Consider the following 19,016-nt stretch of genomic DNA (forward strand, 5'->3'; position numbering starts at 1 on the left):
ACTTTGCTTGGCACTGAAATACAACTGCATGGGGCAAGGTGAGAGACACACTGGAGGTTAGTGGTCCTACTCTTCCCCACCTTCCTGTCCTCGAATCTGCTCACAGCAATGTGTCTTGGTCTGTCACTGAGCTCTAGTGCAGGGCTCCGGTTTGTTGGAGAACATCTTGGGGCCAGCTGCCATGGAGTGGGCAGGCAGGGCACAAAGTTGGGGCTGGATGGCCACAAGGCATGTGATGTCCTGAGTGTGGGGATGCTGGGGGCATCAAGGAGGATTTCAGCTGTGGCTTGAAGTCAAGTGAAGCAGGCACACCCTTGCTTTTTCCTTCTGAAACCTGCCATCCAAGCCTTCTGAGGCAGAGGTGGTGGGGTCAGGGGGGTATAACACTGTTGGGGTGCTCCGTGGTATGAGGGTGTCAGTGGGAAGTAAGCAAAGGCCCTTGAGGGCCATTTCTTAGGAATAGGGGATTTTCTCATTTGGATGAACTATGGGATGGTGGTTAGAATGCACTGAGGGAAAGGTTAATTCTCCTGTGCCATTTGGAGAAGCCATGTCACCTTGAAGTAGGGCACTGAAACAGATGCTGAGAAAGGTAGATTCCTATAGTAAAGATGTGCAGTAGGTCAGGACAAGTAAGTCATCTTGACTTGATTGCACAAATGGCTCAAGACTCTGTGACTTGTGCCATCATAGCAGATGCAGGAGCGGGCTGAGTGGTGGCCCTGACAGTTGGTGCAAGCCTGAGTGATGGAAGTGCTTCCCAGCCACTCCAGTCCAGGCTGTGGCTGTGTTGGGTGGGTGAAGTGGAAAGGCTGGATTAGGTGACAAGGTGCTGGTTTGTGGGGAACAGGAGATCAGGATTTGTTAGAGACCTGGTCTGTGCTCTCGGCATTCAGCTGCCATAAACACAAAAGATGTAGGGCTTCACAAAGACCCGGGAAAAGAGCACTTTGGAAGAAACTTAGTTTCCTTCACATCGTCCCACAATGAAGAAAGAGTCCTGGGAATAGTCCATCCTCTTTCTGGTGGGTTAAGAGAGGATGAACATGTCAGTCCTTGGCATTTAATACAGACAGTGAGCTGGGGTGTAGCTCAGTGGCAGTACTTGCCTAGCATGCATGAGGCCCTAAATCCCATCTCTAGCTCCTCAGTCAATCAGTTGAGGCTCCCGGAGTGTTAGCCAGCATTTGGCCTTGTGAATGAGGAAACGGGCCTACACCAGGTGTTCACTTGAAATTTTGGGTTTTGCTTTCAGCAAATGCCACACATGTGGTTTCTTGTGGCTTCAGTCTTCTTTCTCAAGTATAGAAGCCATATATAGGAAAATGGAACATTAAAAAAAAGTTTTATGTGTGGGATTGAAAACCACATGTCAAATCCCTGGGACACAGTCATAATGATGTTTAGCATGCCTATCCCTCCCTTTCTCTCTTTTTTATTTATAATCTCTCTTTTTAACATACTATACTCATGAGAATAACCAAGACTCTTGCTTTGATTCACCATGGCTTTTTTTGTCATGTGAATTTTACACTTGGTCTTAGCCAAAAGGCCGAGAAGCGATGATGTGGTGAATTTTAAATGTGAAATCCTTGCTATGGCCCAAGGTTGGGAAGCTACCTTAGCTGTATCAGAATTTCACATTTCTGGGGGCATAAAAAAAATGCCAGTCACCCCTTGGCATCTATACAGCCAAGTGCCCCCATCATACCTTTACCACTCAAAGCCTGCCATCAGCCACTTCCTGCTTTCTGAGGACTGCTGATTTCCTGTTTCTTAGTCAGAGTCCTCCACCAGAGAGGAGGCTCAAGTGGTGTGCAAGTTATCCCAGCCACTTTCCACCTGGACACAACCATTGCTGCTGGACCGCAGGTCCCACAGTTCTCTGCTCACCTGATGATCTTACTCAGGAAAGCGCCTAATAGTGTAGGGAAGTAGGAGAGTTTATGGGATTTAAAGATAACCCAGAATATGTTGGAATTTCTATTAAAATAGCCTGATAGCCTGTCGGTAGCAGGTTACTTGAGGTGGCATAGGAGAGATGCTGCCAGTGGGTTTGACTAAGCAGGTGGCCGTCGAAGTCTCCTGGGGACTACTGGACATGTGAGTGACTGCTGGTAGCCATTGTCCATTTGAGGGAGGTTTTCATGACTGAGCGCCTCTCTCCCACCCTCTCTTGCAGGTGGTTAAGACAATTGGCCTCCGGGAAGTGTGGTACTTTGGCCTCCAGTATGTGGACAATAAAGGATTTCCGACCTGGTTGAAACTTGATAAAAAGGTAAGTCAAACTTAACTATTTACAGGTTATTAATTGAGTGTTGGTCTACTCCATTGCCATTAAAACCAGCTCAGTTTTAACTCTGAAACCTTTTGGATTTTTGTTCCTATTGGTGTAAAAAGTTTTTACAAAGAGGTTGCAGACTTCTAGTAAATGAAAATGCAGGTTAGGAATTAGATCCTGGCATTCCTCATCACCCTCCCTTACCGGAGCAGAAGGTGGTTAATTACCTATCTTTTAGTTGACCATAGCTTTTTTTCAGTGAGATTGTTAATCTTAGAAACCATGAATCACTCACTGTGTTGTAAGAACCTGTTATTGCTTTGTTTAAACCTGATAGATTATCTTCCAACTAACCCTAAGATTGGGTAATTCCACAAACAATTATAAAGAGAGGTCATCAGCTGAATGCACTTTATTCAAACCCTGAAAACTTTTTTTTCTCTTAACACCCCCTATGTCACTAACAGATTGGGGTGATAGTGGAAGAAATATGGCACTGAGGCACGTGGACAGATTCCAGGACTACAGATCACTGGGGCTGGGGCTGGGTCATTTCCAGATCTGATCTCTCTGGGATTAATAGCCCCTTCCTAGAAATGAGGGCTGTGACAGTCTGCTTGGCAGGTCAGTGACTTAGGATTCTACTGAGCTTTTTTGTCTCTCGAAAGGTAACTTCACAACAAATACTGCCTTCTGAGAGCAGCTCCTTTGGAGCTTTGGTCAGCAGCCTGATTTTAGGGTGACTGGAAATGGCTCCCAAGCATGTAATGAGTGCTGGCTTTTGTTACCCAGGTGTCTGCGCAGGAGGTCAGGAAAGAGAACCCCCTTCAGTTCAAGTTCCGGGCCAAGTTCTACCCAGAAGACGTGTCTGAGGAACTCATCCAGGACATCACGCAGAAGCTGTTCTTCCTGCAGGTGAAGGAGGGGATCCTTAGTGATGAGATCTACTGTCCCCCTGAGACGGCTGTGCTCCTGGGGTCCTATGCTGTGCAGGCCAAGTTCGGAGATTTCAACAAGGAAGTGCACAAGTCTGGGTACCTCAGCTCTGAGCGGCTGATCCCACAGAGGTGAGCAGAGGGTGCTTGGTGCCTGGTAAGCAGTCACCGGCCTTGGGATGTGGAAGTGGTAGATTGAGAGGAAGCAGGGGACTCTGAAGGTCAAGTACTCTTAAGTACCAGAATGTGCAGAGCCAGCAGTTTCAAAGGCATTGATGATTAACTGAGACATAGTCAGGGTTGGCACACTCCCTTTCTCCTGGAATCTGGCAAGCAGCATGTCACGGGGGCGGGGGGCCGGGTCCTCATCCGTCTGGCTTGTTGTGACCTGTCTGCTCGGCTCTTCCTGGCATATAGTCTCTTGCCTCTGCACAGTTTGCCCTTATTCATTAATGGTCAGAAAAGTTACCCCTTTTGGAAGAAAAAGTCTCGTGAAACACCTTTAAAAATTCTTCCAGCGGGACTGGGTTTATCTTCTACAAAAGGCTGACTCTTCAGGGTAATCCTCAAAAATAAAAATGCTACACATTAGAAAGTAGAAACACAAACTTTGTTGTATTTGAAAGGACAGGGTTTAGGTGACAGTATTGTATCCTCCTCTTGCAATCCAGAGTCATGGATCAGCACAAACTCACAAGGGACCAGTGGGAGGAGCGGATCCAAGTGTGGCATGCAGAACACCGAGGGATGCTCAAGTGAGTGCTGGTTGTGTGGCTCAAATCTGGATCATCTTCTGCCCATCCAACCTGTCTTTTCAGGGGCTCTGAATAGTACTTTCAGAGCAGCCAGCCTCAGGCGAGCACCAGCCTGTTGCCAGGGCTTTGTTGGGGGAGGGAGATTTGTTTTGGTATTGTTGAAACAAAGCCAGGTGGTCTTGCCTGAAGAAAGAAGCAGTTTAAGCCTTCAGATCCTAAAAGCTCTCTCTTCTTCAAAGTCTTGGGTCTGAAACTCATTTTAATTGGGGGGTGGAGGAGTCCTATTCACCAGAAATTAGAATGAGGTTTTTCATCCCTCTGTCAAAGAGGTGCTCGTTTTCTCATTGCTTGAAAGATCATTGTCTTCGAACATATGCATAAGTGCAAACAGCAAGTCCCAGGTGAAAAATAATTGCTGTTAGCACATGTGAAGCATGAAGGACAAAAGAACTTGTGGCTGTAAGCCAGCTCAATATGAGAAAGGACCAGGTTTTCTGACTCTAGGCCCTGTTGTCTTTGAGTCCCACCATGACACTCACGCGTGCACACACATAGTATCTCTGCATTTTCCTGGCTGAGGAGTTCCTTTGCAATTTGGGCCTCAGAGATGTTATGCTTCAGAGTTTCTGAGATGAGTTTCAGAGATGTTATACTTCAGAGAAAATGTCTCAAAGCCTGCAGCAGTCATTTCTTCCAGAGAGAGCAGGGTATGTCAGCAGCCAGGGCCCAGGACAGGAAAGAGCCTCTCAGAGCACTGCTTCTAAGCAGATCTGGTCCCTCAGCTGAACTGCCTTCAGCTGCCCAGTTTCTTGCTTGCCTATGCTGTTTTCCCATCTGTGTGAATGTCCTCCATTTTTAACACTGGCAGAAGTTTAACTATGTGAGATGCAGAACACTACTTAAAATTATGCCTGTTTTGCCTCCCTTTTTAGAGATAATGCTATGCTGGAGTACCTGAAGATTGCTCAGGACCTGGAGATGTATGGAATCAATTATTTTGAGATCAAAAATAAGAAAGGAACAGACCTTTGGCTTGGAGTTGATGCCCTTGGATTAAATATTTATGAGAAAGACGATAAGTGAGTTGAAGCTTATAACCGTTGTTAGCTGGTGGGGTCAAAGGCCTGGAAACAATGGTGGAAATGGCAGTAATGTGTGTATTGGCAGTAATTTTGAAGTATCTGTTTAGCACTTAATCAGCCCAGAGTGTTAAAGGTTTTGGGGCTTTGCCTTGGTCATCTCAGCGGTTAGCCCAGGGGAGGGTCCTCCACTCTCCAGTCTCCAGTCTGCCCAGACCCACCAGCTGCCTGCAGGTCCTGGCACATCTATGAGTACTCTTACCTAGGCAGCCCGGCCAGGTGGGCTCATACCTCGAGACTTGTACTAATTTAACCAGGAATATTTATGGTGCAATCAGACACTTGAAGTTTCTGTAAACAGCCTGTATGTGTAAGTAATTAGCCAAGCCCTCTCAGCCTGCGGGAGGTGTCTAATCACTTCATGGTATTTGCGTTGTCAAGTGAGGTCTGTGAGTGCAGAGTGACGCAAAGAGAGCTGCTTGGCCCCAGGAGCCCAGCCTCCTGCTGGCTGCAGGTGCTCACCTGTACCGTCTATCACCCTATTTCCGTGAGGGCCAGTCTTTTGTGGTTGCTCCTGAGATTAAAGAATAAGCCTAGATTCTAGGTGCTTCCAATCAGAAGCTTCTGGATTTAAGAAGCGGTAGGAAGCCACCCACTACTGTTTCTGGGAAGCATCAGGGAGAGGCTCCTTGGGTCCATTCCCTGAGTTCCCCCTTGAATCCCTTCCCTCTGAAGGGGTCCCCTGTAGTGGCAGAAGGCAGCTATGCCTCTAGCTGAGAAGGCTCCTGGCAGGAGTGCTTTGGTCTGTGTGAAGAGCTAAGTGGCCCAGAGTCCCAGGATGTGCCTGAGACCTGTAACATGTCCTGGTCCCTGTGCTGGCCACAGGCTGTCCCTTTAAGTAACACTGTTGTGTACCTCTTGTTTATGGCTCATGTCTCTGCTGTTCTCAGATGTTTTTTCTCTTAGTGCCCCATATCTCACATTTTCCAAAAGCTTCTCTCTGGAGTTATTGAGAGGAATGGCACTGCTTTTTTTGACAGGTGACAGGTACATAAAGAATCAGTCTGCAGTCCCAGTGAATGTGTTCCTGTCAGAGCCCAGAGCATAGGTGTATTCCACTGAGCAGGGTGGGCTGTGCCCATACCTCACACCTTCCCTTGGTGCAAGTATGGACCTGTGTGGATGGAGGCAGGCTCTGTGCGCTGGGAGCTGGCTCCCATCAGGGATGGACGCTTGTCAGAGCATCACAGGGCCTCTCAGAGAACCTAGAAGTGTGCTGTTGAGCTTGCAATTTGCTCTTGTCTGAGGGTGCTAGACGCAGTGTGGAGGAGAAACAAGAACAGTCTGAATAGATGAAGGACTCGGAACCAGCAGCAGTCCTTCCTTAAAGCCCCTGAGTTGGGAGCTGGGGGCTATCAGCAAGAGCTATGCACAAAGGAAGGGAGAGCACCTGTCCTCCAGGGAACATGTGTGGGAAACTGCCTCTGTCTTTGAACTCCTTCCTTGAATGGCCAGGTTTTGTAACAGAGCCATAGCTAGGGCTGTCCAAACAGGTTTTTCAAGCAGCAAGAAAGAGCCATAGGCAGGGACTTGCTGATGTCAGCATGTAACCACCCCAACCCACAGAAATCTTCATTTCTTCCAAGTAAAATTTAAGCTATGAGCCCCCTGAAGTCCCAGTCTTGCTGCTTCTGTCCCTCTCCACTCAGAAGCCAAACTGGCTGCTCTGCAATGAGATTTCCCCACACCCGGTGTGGGGTTCCCCCAACTTGCCTAGAGCCACACCCTCTCTTCAGAGAAAAGGCACTTAGGTAGACATTTAATCAGTTAGTAGGCCCCAGTTCTTGGCCTTTTGAACAGATACTGACAGCGGGATTAGCAGCAAAAGCAAGAGATTGTTACTCACGTCTGAGGACTGCTGAGCCCTTGAGCTGCTGGCTGTTGAGTTGCTGTCTTTACCAGTAGAACTAATGGCAAGAATTAGATAGTCTTGATACATTGTTCAAGGGAGAAATCTAATCTATGATGGAGTATGTAAATTGAGCTATAAGAGATTCAGTGCATTCTGCAAATAAATGTATCTTTATTTTGTCCTTTTTGATACTAAATCTGCTCTGACTAGGACATGTCTCCTGGGGTTGGCTTTTCATGGGAGCCTGGTAGGGGAACTGCAAGCATTTATCACCTCCCCTTTCTTTAAATCCTTAGCTCACAAGAAGGCAGGCAAAAACCCCTTCCTTCCCTGTGGGCAGTAGAAATGGGGGAGGTCTAATGAGCATGCTCTGACCAAATACAAAAACTAAACAATCTAAAGAGAACTGATCCTGCCCCATTTAGTTTAGTCCTTTAAAAGTTCATTTCCCCCTTTAGCCCCAGCCCCCTGGGGCTCACTCAATCAGAAAGTACCTGTGCAGATAGGCAGTTCTGGAACTGGCTGGGCCTGGGGCTCCAGACCTTCAAAGGAGGGGATGCCCAGGGAGCTGGTGGACAAGCTGGGGACTAAAGTGAGGCATGGAAAATGTCTTTTTTTCTTTTTTTTTTGTGCTGTGCAGCTCAGGCTGGCCTCAATGCTCAGCAATCCTGCTTCAGCATCCCAAGTGCTGGGATTATAGGCATGTGCTACCACTCCTGGCTAATGTCGTTTTTCTTTAAACTGTTTTGTATGTAGTTACTCAGGATGGTACTTGCTATATCATCTTTCCACCTCTACTCACTCACTCCAACTTCACATTGCTGAGCCCTTCAACCTCTTACTGATACATTTCAAGAAAATTGCACCATGTGTACATTTTCCCCAAAATGAAAATACAGATCGCTTTCTAGCACTCAGTATGTTACAATATAAAATTTAAGTGCAATGAAATAGTCTTAAGTGTTCATTTGCTGAGTTTTAATAAATATACCTGTAAAATTCTGTAAAATCCAAAATCCTGTCAAGTTGTAGAACATTATCACTCTCCACTGCAGAGTGTGTGTGTGTTGGGATGTGCTGGGGATCAAACCAGGCCTCATGCATACTAGGCAAGTGCTTTCCCACTGAGCTACATCCCCAGCCCCAGCAGATTTGAGTTTAAATCTTTTAACTGTTTTTTCACTTTTAAATCATTACAGACTTTAGAAAGCTTCCAAAAATAACACAAAAAATTCCTGTATGCCCTTCACCCAGCTTCCTCAAATGTTAATATCTTATGTAACCATTGTCCAAGTATCAAAATCAGAGTGTGGACATTGATTCAGTGACAGTAACAATCTGTAGACATTTCCACTTGAATCTGTTCTCCCACTAAGTCTGGTCTCTGCTCCAGGACTCAACTCAGAATCATATTAACATTCACTTGTCGCATTTTTCTGTGTCCTTTCATCTGGGATACTTCCACAGGCTTTGTTATGACCTTTATATTTTTGAATATAAAGTACTGGCTGAATATAAGTACTGGCTAAGTCTGACGTTTGCTCATAATCTGAGTTTTGTACTTTTGGCAAAAGTCCCATAAAAGTGCTGGGTACCTCTGAGGGCCTCCCATGAGGCAGCACATGGTGTCAGGGTGTCTGATCCCTGATGGTGCTGACTGATCACTGGGTAAGGAGGTATCTGCCTGGTTTCTCCATGGCAGTTTCTGACCTTCCCTTTGTAACTGGCAGTATATTTTGGGGCGATACTTTGAAACTATGTAACTGTCCTAATTCTTAAATTTTCATCTATTATATCATTGATTGATGAGATTTATATTAAATACTACTGTGGTACTAGAGATTATAAGAAGTCAATTTCTCCATTTATTGAATTATATTAATATAAACTCACGGATATTTATCTTAAGTCTTTGTGTTATAATCCATTGGTAGTTTTTATTTCGTTGCACAGATTGAGGTTTGGCCCCTTGGACTTGGTGCCTGAGCCCTTTCCACATGGCCCCATTGGTCTGTGAGTGTGACCTTAGCACCTTAGGGTGCTCTGGGCATATCCTGTGTGTTCCCTGCTCCAGCCCTGGGATCAGCCATTTCTCCAAAGGCTCCTGGTCACTGCTCTTGTAGAATCCTTTTTATTTTTTAATTTGAGACAAGCTAAGGTGCCCAGGCTGGCCTAGAACTTGTGATCCTCCTGCCTCTCTGGGATTATAGGTAGACACCACCACACCCAGCCACTTTTTAAAAAAATGTATATCCTAGGAAGGACACTTACAATATAAATCCTTTAGCAGTCTTCTGGGTGGACTATGTTCATGTCCTGCATGTGATCTCTTAAAGGGAAACTTTTTAAAGCTTTCATTTTCCAACTATGGTCAAGAAGAAAAAGTTCTTTAACTCAGAGGTGAGTCATAACCTTCATATTTAGTCCTCATCTTTTGATAGTGCAATTATGTTGTAAGTGGCCATAGATTGTTATGAGGTTTCAAAGTGTTTAAAAGTCCGAACACACCAGAAACCAGAGGCTGGAGGCCTGGCCTGGGTTTTCTAGATCAGAAACTGTTTTGGGAGGCCTGTGTAGATGGGAGCCAGAGAGCAGAGGCTGACTCCTTCCATATCAGGAGTTGGAGATGCTGACCTGGCCATAGGTCTGTGCCTTGAGCAGCAGTCGTTTGAGTTTTAGCTCCTCTTACCAGTGCATTGCTCTTGAGGGTTGGGGCAACAGCTGCCTCCTGATGTCACTCTCTTGGCCTTTCTTTGTAAGGAGGGCATAGGCTGCAGATGGTGTCAGGACCAGGCCATATTATGAGCTTCTCTCTGATGCTCTCAGACCTATAAACAAAAATTCATCTTTAAAAACCCCTAACTCCCATAGATGAAGATAAAATAACAGAAGCATGTTAGCCAGCTGTGTTTTTATGGGTATTGGTGATATCCTGTAGGGCAGAGACATAAAAAGAGGGTGTATACCAAAAGACTTTCCTGTGAAAACCAGTCTGGCCAGAGCTTTGCATCACTCCTACAGCTGTGCCATGACTGCTGTGGCCCACAAGAGCCGTCTGTCAGGCTTAGAAGCCCTCTCACAGCCTTCAGAACCTGCCCACCTGCCTTGACCTAGCTTATGTCACCATAGAAAGACATAAGTCACCTGTCTTTAAATGTATTGGTAGGCAGTAAATTCCTCCCAACCCTGCTATTTTCTGCTGAAGTTACAGAATGTGGGAAAGGACTGTTTTTGATGGTAATATTTGAATGAGAATCTGTCCTTACTTCTAAAATGGTGTTATCCCTGGAAATCCACCGGGAAGCATGAGACAGAACAATGTGGTCCTGAAATCCTATGATAGACTTTCCTGGGAGTGCTCTTTTGTTTCGTTTTTTATGGTACTGGGGATCGAACTCGGGACCTTATGCTTGTGAAGCAGGCGGCAGATCCACTGAGCTAAATCCCCAGCCCTCCTGGGAGTGCTCTTTAAAAAGCCAGAGTTCAGGCCAGTAGAGTGGAAAGACGACGGTTGGGTAGGATCTTGTGGGGCTTTTTTTTTATGTAGTCTCAGGGCCATCTCAAAAGTTGGAGAGTGACATGGGACAGTATCTGGCCAGCCTGGAGAATGCACTTCACTTTGAGAGAGAAGCAGAATCTGAACCAAGCCCCTGGCTGCTCGGAGTATGGCATGTATAGAAAACAAGACAAACCCTTTGCCCAGCTGGTTTCCAGAAATGAAAATAAAAATGCAGTTACTCAAATGAATACAGTAAGAGTCTGTAACACAAGAGACTGCATGGTGAGCAGGAAGAAGCCACTGAGGAAGAGAAGTAAGCAGGCCTGGGGGCCAGGAGGGGAAGGCTGGAGACCTTGTGTTAGAAGGTAGGTTTGGGATTGCGTTAGGCAGCCCTTGGATGCTGAATTGAGGAGTGGGTTGACATACTTGACATGTGTTGACGTATTGAAGAGAGGAAGAAGTTAAGTGAAGTTAGGGAGCTAATCAGATGAGTAGACTGAAAGTAGGGCTCCAGTCATATGAGAGGCAGGTAGGATGGACCTGTGGGGATGAAGGCAGAAGATGTTGGGGTGAATCAAAGGACAGAAGGATGATTAGGAATAGCAATGTATAAGATTTCCAATCCAGGTAAGTAGATGTGGTTAGGTGACCAAACCTAAGGAAAACTAAAGTAAATGGGGGCATGCTAAGATCACACATAGTTGCAGACACTTGACTTAACCTGGGATGTGTAGGGACTATTTGATAATAGTATTTATCATTTATTCTTCTTCTTAGACTAGATTTATATGTTTATATTTTTAAAAGATGAACTTAACAGAAATTAAGACTAGAAGCCAGATGTGGTGATGCATGCCTGTAATCCTAGCACACAGGAGAATCTCCATGAGTTTGAGGCCAGCCTGAGCTACACAGTGAGTTCAAGACCAGCCTGGACCTACACAGTGAGACCCTGTCTCAAAAAACTCAGCAAGAAATTAAGACTAGATTTACAACCCTCTTTTAGTCTAAAGTCATGTCACTTTTTTTAACCATAGGTTGACCCCAAAGATTGGCTTTCCGTGGAGTGAAATCAGGAACATCTCTTTCAACGACAAAAAGTTTGTCATTAAGCCCATCGACAAGAAAGCACCTGTAAGTTCAAGTGGGTTCTACACAGAGTTACTGCATATCATTTTATAGCTAAATTGAGTTTTCCGAGGAACACTCACATTTGTGTATAAGCCAGTGATCCTTTGGGCCATGTGACTACTTGGAGGCCAGGGGTCCATCAAAAAAGCTAGATGACTGCAACCTAAGTTTTCAGGCTGTTTTTGTTCCTTACAAAGAAGAGGGCAGTTCTGTGTCATTGACCTTTGCCAAGCGATGAGCATTTCCCAGAGTGTTGTGTTTCTGCTCTGGCACACCCAGACTCACGAAGCGTTCGTGTTCACATGGAGAGCCATCTTGCCTCCACATGCCGACTTTGGTATGGGTCTGTCATTAACATCTCCCCAGTACCCAGCTGGAGGACAGACCATGAGGGCTGCAAGTCTGAAGGGCCAGACTTTAGAACTCCATTGAACTTACCCACATTACAGAAGGCTCCTTTTGTAGCCAGAGCGTTGCTGGTCCCTAGTTTCTTCTGCCCTAACACCTCCTATACTGAGGTAGGCCTCCACCTTTTCTGTCACTCTGTGACATGGTCTTTGCTCTGGTCTTTCTCATCCTGGGAGGGTAGGGCTAGAGAACAGATAACATTCTTCGAAGATCTTGGAATGTAAAGAATGTGGCTTATTAGCTAAGAGCCGCCAAACACCAGCATATTATGGAAATTGATTTTGGTTTATCCTGTCAGCATTCAAGCTTTTAGTTGTTGTTTGCTTGGAATATTTAAGATGTGTATATATATGACCGTGTGTTGGAAATGGAGTGGGGTTTGTTTTCTAATCATAAATCTGATTTTTTTTTTAAATGCCACTTGAAATTTTTTCTCCTCCATAGAGCCTGTTCCAAATTTATCAGAATTATAGACTGGAAAAGACTTTGCGTTCTCATGTCCTTTTTGTTCCTTAGTTAAAGCGTTAGGTTTTAGTGTGGACAGCAGGGGCTGTGGGTCCTATCTCTGGTGTCCGTTAGGCCTCCTGGGGTTGGGCACTGCTTAGCAGAGCTAAACCTACTTGGAACATGATGTGGCGTTATTGACAACTACTCTTCCCATAGATGGATGGGTTTGTCTAGCATAATTTAAAATAAGCAGTTCTTGACTTTGTGGAAGTATTTTCTTCCTTATTGAAATGTTTCCTGCTGTTTGTCAAGTCTTGACTCCTGCCCCATGGGAGTCTCTGAGTTCTTTAAGATTAAACCAGTGTTTAAGAAAGCCTCTCCAGCTCCCTGGTAACCGCTTCCATTAACATGCTCTCCACCATCCGAGGGTCGTAGTAGCAAACCCACATCACAGGGACAATGAGACTGGTGCAGTTAGAAGAGTGAGGAAAAGTTCTGAAATCTCTTGATAGGTTGCTATCTTTGCAGTGTGATGCTACTAATGTTTTAGAACACTTCTAGAAATGTGGCTGACAGAGTAACATTCTATGCCAGACTGTTTGAATTAGGGTATGTGTATGTTTAATTCGGTAGAAATTTAGCTCTTGAAAAGCTAAAGAATATTTTATAATTAGAAAATCCCAAGCAGAGGCAGTTACACCTGGCTGAGTCAGTTCGTGTACATTTAGTACTACAGAGTAGCTCCATGTGAATCCTTCCTCAAAGGAGTCGGGTTCTGTGCACCTGGACTGTGCTTGGCCTGAGCAGTCAAGAGAAGCCTGCGTCCCAGCAGAAGAAAGGGATGGAAGCCAGGCAAAGACTAGGCTTCCTGGTGATGAGTCTTAACAACACAGCTGTGACGAAGAAGTAAAGCATGCCAAGGAGTTGGAGAGATGGATGGAGGCGGGGTAGACTCACGGGGAACATGGCCTTTGCCTGGGGAATTAGGGTAGAGGACAGTGTTCCCGTCACCCTCCATCTCTCCCTGGGACTGCCCAGTGGCCTGGCTTGGCGGTCTTTCACTTTGGGCAGAAGAAAGCCAGTTTTATGTTTAAGCTTTCATGTAAGAGGAAAGAAACCCCAGGGGTGACGAGCTGTGGGAGACCTAATCTGCTGGGGCCTTTTCTGCAGGGATCTCTGGGGACTGGGCAGTTTATTCTCAAAAGCCAGCTCCTTTTCTGCCAAGTGCCACAGGGCAGTTTGGGCCACATTTTGACTTGGGTGAGACCTCCATCCCGCTGCACTCACAGCCTGCCCAGGTAGGTGGCCTGTGAGAGCCTGAGGCTGCACCCTTTCCTCAGAACAGAGCCTTTTTGTTCCTGTGGCCTAAGGAGAACACAGACAGGACTCTTGGGCAACTGCTTGCTTAACAGCTTTGAAACAGTGAAAAATGACCAGGCTCCTGCTTAGTTAGCTTCATCCTTCAGAGTTGCCCTCTCCAGAGCCCCTGACCAGGCTCTTGCCACTGCCACCCATCCCTGGTCCTGGCCAGGTCAAGAGGGGAGGGCCTGACGGGGTGGTGGGGGTTTCCTGGAGTCTTGCTTGTGTCACAGCCTCTTTGCCCATTTGCATCCAAAGGATCTTGGGTCCTCTTTCCATACACCTTCCTTATACCTAGCTTCCATTTTTAGAAAGTCTGCCCAGGGCTTATCCTGTTCCTGGTTTTGCATCAGGCGGCACAGTCTGGGGACTTGAGGTTTTTTTTTTAAGTCAGAGACTGGCTTCCTTCAAAGGCAGCTGGAGAAAGTCCCTTCTGCCTCCTCCCTTCCCCTCACCCATTAAGCAACAAACCCCTTATTCTTTTCATTTTCCAGTAGTTTGGGGACCTATCTCCTGGGGGCCAGGGGATAGGTTTCTTATGTTAGACTGAAGGTCTTAAGACCCTTGAATCTCTTTGACTGATTTTCTTCTAAAAGGGAGTTAGTGATAATCCTTGTTTCTTTGAAAATAGTTGTGAGTCACAGCCAGAACCTTTATGGGCAGTGTGCCTCTGAGGCCATTGTGCAGGGTGGTTTTCTCTTGTGCAATAGGTAATAAAAACGCCTGTTCCTCTCAGCACTGCCCCCCTCCTGGGAAAACCCAATGACTTAATAACTAGTGTGTGAAACCCTGAGGGGAGCCCCACCCCGGAAGTTCACAGGCTGAGGACTTGGCCTCAGCCTGTCACCCCAGGGTTTCTGGAGCCAATGAAAAGAACTAAATAAGCTCTTCTTGGGTGTGTTGCTTAGCTGATCCAGCGCACTCTATAGCCCTCTGTCATCACTGTGGAGTGGGGCATCCTGCAGCTCTGCTTCCGCCTTTCTCTGTCCCTGTGCCAGGTGCTCAGGATCTGGATACCAAGGGACCCGTGGTTAAGAGGCATTTTAAAATGCATACACACATTTACTTATTTGGTTGGGGGGAGGTTTGAGACATGATTTGGCCTTGAAATCATTATATAGCCCAGGCTGGCCTCAAACCCACCTCAGTTCTTTTACCTCAGCCTTCTGTTGGGATTACAAGTGTGCAACACCATGCCTAGCTTTAAAATACCTTTAGTGAGTTTCTAGACTGTTCCTTTTCTGCCCCCTAAGTTAATTGTGACAGGAGTTCGGAACCAAGGTGATCATCCCTCCCCTAAATCTGCAATCACTGGTTACAGAATTTGTGTGCTCCTTTCCAAGAAGCCTTCCCTTGTGCCAGGTTTGCAGGCAGCTCGAGTTCTGTCAGCCAGCTTTTACTGTGCCAGGTGCTGTTCCAGCTTCCTTATAAACATGACTTAACCTCAGCTGTCCCATTGGATAGTGTCATCCTGTTCCATGGTTGACACTGAGCCTGAGTGAAGTGACTTGCTCAAGGCCATGGAGTGTGCCCTAAGTGGCTGTCACTGGCAGGTTATTTCTTGAGTGCCAGTGAAACACCGAGAATTGGTTTGATTCTGGGAAAACAGATGAGTGAACATGGCTCTGCTCTCAGAGCTGATGGTCTAATGGGAGCGAGAGGTAGCAGAACAAGGCATTGAGGGACATGATGTCAGCACATTGTGGTGGTGGGTACAAGACTCAGAGGCAGAGTGAGGGTCCTTAGGGAACACAGGGTTGGACAATGCCGCTGAGTAGGAGGATGCAAAAGAATGTCGTCCAGTGCACATGCGGGTGGTGGGGGCCAGCACTCCAGACTGGCACTTGCCAGGCTGAGGAATCTGGGGCAGTAGTGGGTCCACATGCTCATAGCAGTGTGGGAGGTGACAGGCTATAGCGGAGGGAGGCCAGGCAGGAATGGGCGAGGGAAGATGATGATGGCAGCTGTGGGGCTTGAGAGGACAAAAATCACCCAAGAAGACACTGGGAAGAGAGGCTGGTTTGTGGACCATACTGAGCTTCCTGAGGCCAGGAGAAGCCTTGCCTTGGAGTTGCTATGCAGTCTTGAGGTTTCAGTGTGTGCACACCGACCACACGAACACATGCATGCTCACACATGGGTGTGTATGCACCTTCACAGACCATAAACATCCACATTTGTACACACACCTCTGAGGTGTAAGCACCTGCACATCTCTGCTTGTCGCAGAAAACTTACATTCCTGGCACTGAAAATAAACATTTCTGGCCTCTTTCCTCTGCCACATTTGTCCTTTTAGCAAAGGTTCTAGAACTTCATACTTTGTGGTTTTGGGGAAGAAAGCCACCAAAGGAGTCCTTGTCCAAGTTGCCCTTCTCTGTTGGCAGGACTTTGTGTTCTATGCCCCACGCCTGAGAATTAACAAGCGGATCCTGCAGCTCTGCATGGGGAACCATGAGCTGTACATGCGCCGAAGGAAGCCCGACACCATTGAGGTGCAGCAGATGAAGGCCCAGGCACGGGAGGAGAAGCATCAGAAGCAACTGGAGCGGTATGTGGCTTGGTGCTGGGGTGGGCATGTGACAGCTGGCCTGCCTGTCAGGTGACCCCCAGTGGCTGCACTTTTCTAGTCAGAAGAGCCTGGAAGAAGCAGTCTGGTCCTGCTCAGAGCCCAGTCACCCACATCCCCAACCCTTTAGTCCCAGCATCAGCACTGAGGAGGGAGCTGGGCTCAGCATCTGCTCCCTTCATCCTCCACCAATGGTGACGAACCTATGGCACACGTGCTGCAGCAGGCTGTTTGTGTCATTGAAAGCTCTGAAAGGTTTGTCATCATCCTAGACCATCCCAAGACAGCTCCTGCAGATATGCCACCACATCCATATGCCAGGCCTGCCAGAGCACAACCCTCTGTGCTTCCTCCTCTTCCATTCTACAGGCAGCAGCTAGAGACCGAGAAGAAGAGAAGAGAGACTGTCGAGAGGGAGAAGGAACAGATGCTGCGGGAGAAGGAGGAGCTGATGCTGCGGCTGCAGGACTATGAGGAGAAGACCAAGAAGGCTGAGAAAGGTGGGACTGCACTGTCCCACGATGGTTCTGGGTCTCTCTTCTCTTCCCACGGAGGCAGGCGGGACCTGGACAGAGCTAGGAAGGGGGAAACTTGAGGAAAACATGTCAGTGCTTAACATGTTACCCAGAAACGGAGACTTGGAGCAGAGAAATGATGATAAGGTGTTGAGACTAGAAAATAACTCTGTACTTTACTAACTTGTATGCTAATTTAGTTTTCCCCTCTTTTTTTTTTTTTGGTACCGGGGATCAAACTTGGGTCCTTGTGCTTACGCAGCAGGCAGTGAAACCACTGAGCTAAATCCCCGGCCCTCCCCTAACTCTTTAAAGTAAATACTGACTCACCCCCATTTTTCCTGATGAGAACGTTAAGGTTTACCAAGACAGTGTCATCAACCCACAGTCACTTGGCCAGTGAGTGGCAGAGCTGTGCTGCACCATGCCTGACCACCTAGACTCAAAACCAAGGGCTCCTTAAAAGCCACATATCTACAGTTGTCCAAACAGCTCAGCACCACCGTTGGTCCAAGGATCACGCCATCAGCTCTGCCCTCAAAGCCTCTGGTGTGTGCCGTAGCACAGTGATGGCTGTGTTCACTGGCAGCCAGGGAAGACCTTGGCAGGGCATTTCAGTGTTGTAATCAAGTGCTGAGGTGATGTGGGAGCAATGAGACCCTTCTGAGCAGAATGGTACCAAGAGGGGTCAGACCGTGGCTGGGAAGACTGATGTCTGACCAGCTCTGTACAGTGGTGCCTGAGCATCTTGGGGAGGTTGTCATAGAAGCATAAGCACCATGAGGTGGCGCTCACCGCCTGTGACTCAGTCCCAGGATCAGTGGTTCTGGAAGAGGCTTCCCCTGTGTTCTTCAGCCCACCCTGGGATGGGAAGGGAAGACTAGGGGTGCCCAGTCCCTGGCCTAGGGCTTCAAGCAGCTGTGGTTTGGTGTTTTCCACAGAACTCTCCGACCAGATCCAGAGAGCCCTCCAGCTGGAGGACGAGAGGAAGCGAGCCCAGGAGGAGGCTGAGCGCCTGGAGGCCGACCGTGTAGCTGCACTTCGGGCCAAGGAGGAGCTGGAGAGACAGGCGGTGGATCAGATAAAGAGCCAGGAGCAGCTGGTAAGGATTGCCTGGGTTTCACGATGCTGAATAATAGAGAGGCTGCTTCTGCACCAACACCTGCCTTGTAATGACTTTCATCAGGGGCTGTAAACAGATCTTCCCAGGGGGACGGGACTCGCTGTCGTCTGAGTCCCAGGCTAGGAGGTATATGTGGGCACCCAGGGTCCCAGAGACACAGGGTGGTACTGATGAGCCTCGTGGCTATGGTGAGAGAGGGAGGGACACAGGGTGTAACGTGGAGGCCATTTACCAGCACACGTGAGCATTCATTCACAAATGGACTCTGCCCAAAGGGCTCCAGAAGCCACTTTAGTGTCTGCTTCCCTTCCAGGCTACGGAACTTGCAGAGTACACTGCCAAGATCGCCCTCCTGGAGGAGGCACGGCGGCGCAAGGAGGACGAGGTAGAGGAGTGGCAGCACAGGGTGAGTGTGCCCGGGTGAGGAGGCCTTGTAGGTGGTTGGGAGCATGGTCTGGCGTGGCCGGCAGCACACATTGAGAGCACCTAGGATGTTTCACTGTTATTTGCCAGACCAGCTGCACTGAGGGAGCAGAAATCCCCCTAGGAGCGGGCTTGACCTTGTACACTAGTGAGCATGGCTCAGGGATTAGCAGAGGAACAAAGAGCCTCTTATTTGTTCCTGTCACTCTGCATGTTCAGCCATGATCAGGCAGTCCTGATCAGGAACTAGTTTTAAATCTGATTACTTGGATATGGCCTGCAACGGGGTCCCAGAGCGTGAAACAAGACAGTTGGTATACATTTCAGGCCACCATGGGAAACCCAGCACCTGGGAGGTCTTTGGACCTGAGTGAGAGTCCCTGCTCGGCCACTCAGATATGTGATGAGCCAGGGAGGTAGCCTTACCTCTGAGCCTTAGTCTCCTTATTGTGGAATAGAGGCAATACCCAACCCCCAAGTGCTCCCTGTAGCTTAGAGACTACACGAGCACCTCACACGAGTTTGATGAGTTGCAGCTGTATTCTTGAGACCCGTGCAGAGAGCTCATCCCTCCACCCAA

At 47.6% G+C, this 19,016-nt stretch overlaps 1 protein-coding gene across 2 annotated transcripts in view; it reads left to right on the forward strand.

Moving 5' to 3' along the window:
- The window catches only part of Ezr (ezrin), a 47,151-nt gene that overhangs the window by 26,244 nt on the left and 1,891 nt on the right, over positions 1-19,016 (forward strand). For both annotated transcript variants that reach the window (XM_087187904.1, XM_087187905.1), the window contains exons 4-12: positions 2,183-2,278; positions 3,074-3,348; positions 3,888-3,971; positions 4,904-5,050; positions 11,499-11,595; positions 16,194-16,357; positions 16,745-16,875; positions 17,832-17,992; positions 18,327-18,419. In XM_087187904.1, coding sequence (XP_087044030.1) covers positions 2,183-2,278; positions 3,074-3,348; positions 3,888-3,971; positions 4,904-5,050; positions 11,499-11,595; positions 16,194-16,357; positions 16,745-16,875; positions 17,832-17,992; positions 18,327-18,419 — 1,248 coding nt within the window. The remainder of the gene's footprint in view (positions 1-2,182; positions 2,279-3,073; positions 3,349-3,887; positions 3,972-4,903; positions 5,051-11,498; positions 11,596-16,193; positions 16,358-16,744; positions 16,876-17,831; positions 17,993-18,326; positions 18,420-19,016) is intronic.

Source organism: Heterocephalus glaber, unplaced genomic scaffold, assembly GCF_053883595.1.
Source record: "Heterocephalus glaber isolate CG9 unplaced genomic scaffold, H.glaber_assembly_v1.0 deba00001523, whole genome shotgun sequence".
Taxonomy (NCBI): Eukaryota; Metazoa; Chordata; class Mammalia; order Rodentia; family Bathyergidae; genus Heterocephalus; species Heterocephalus glaber.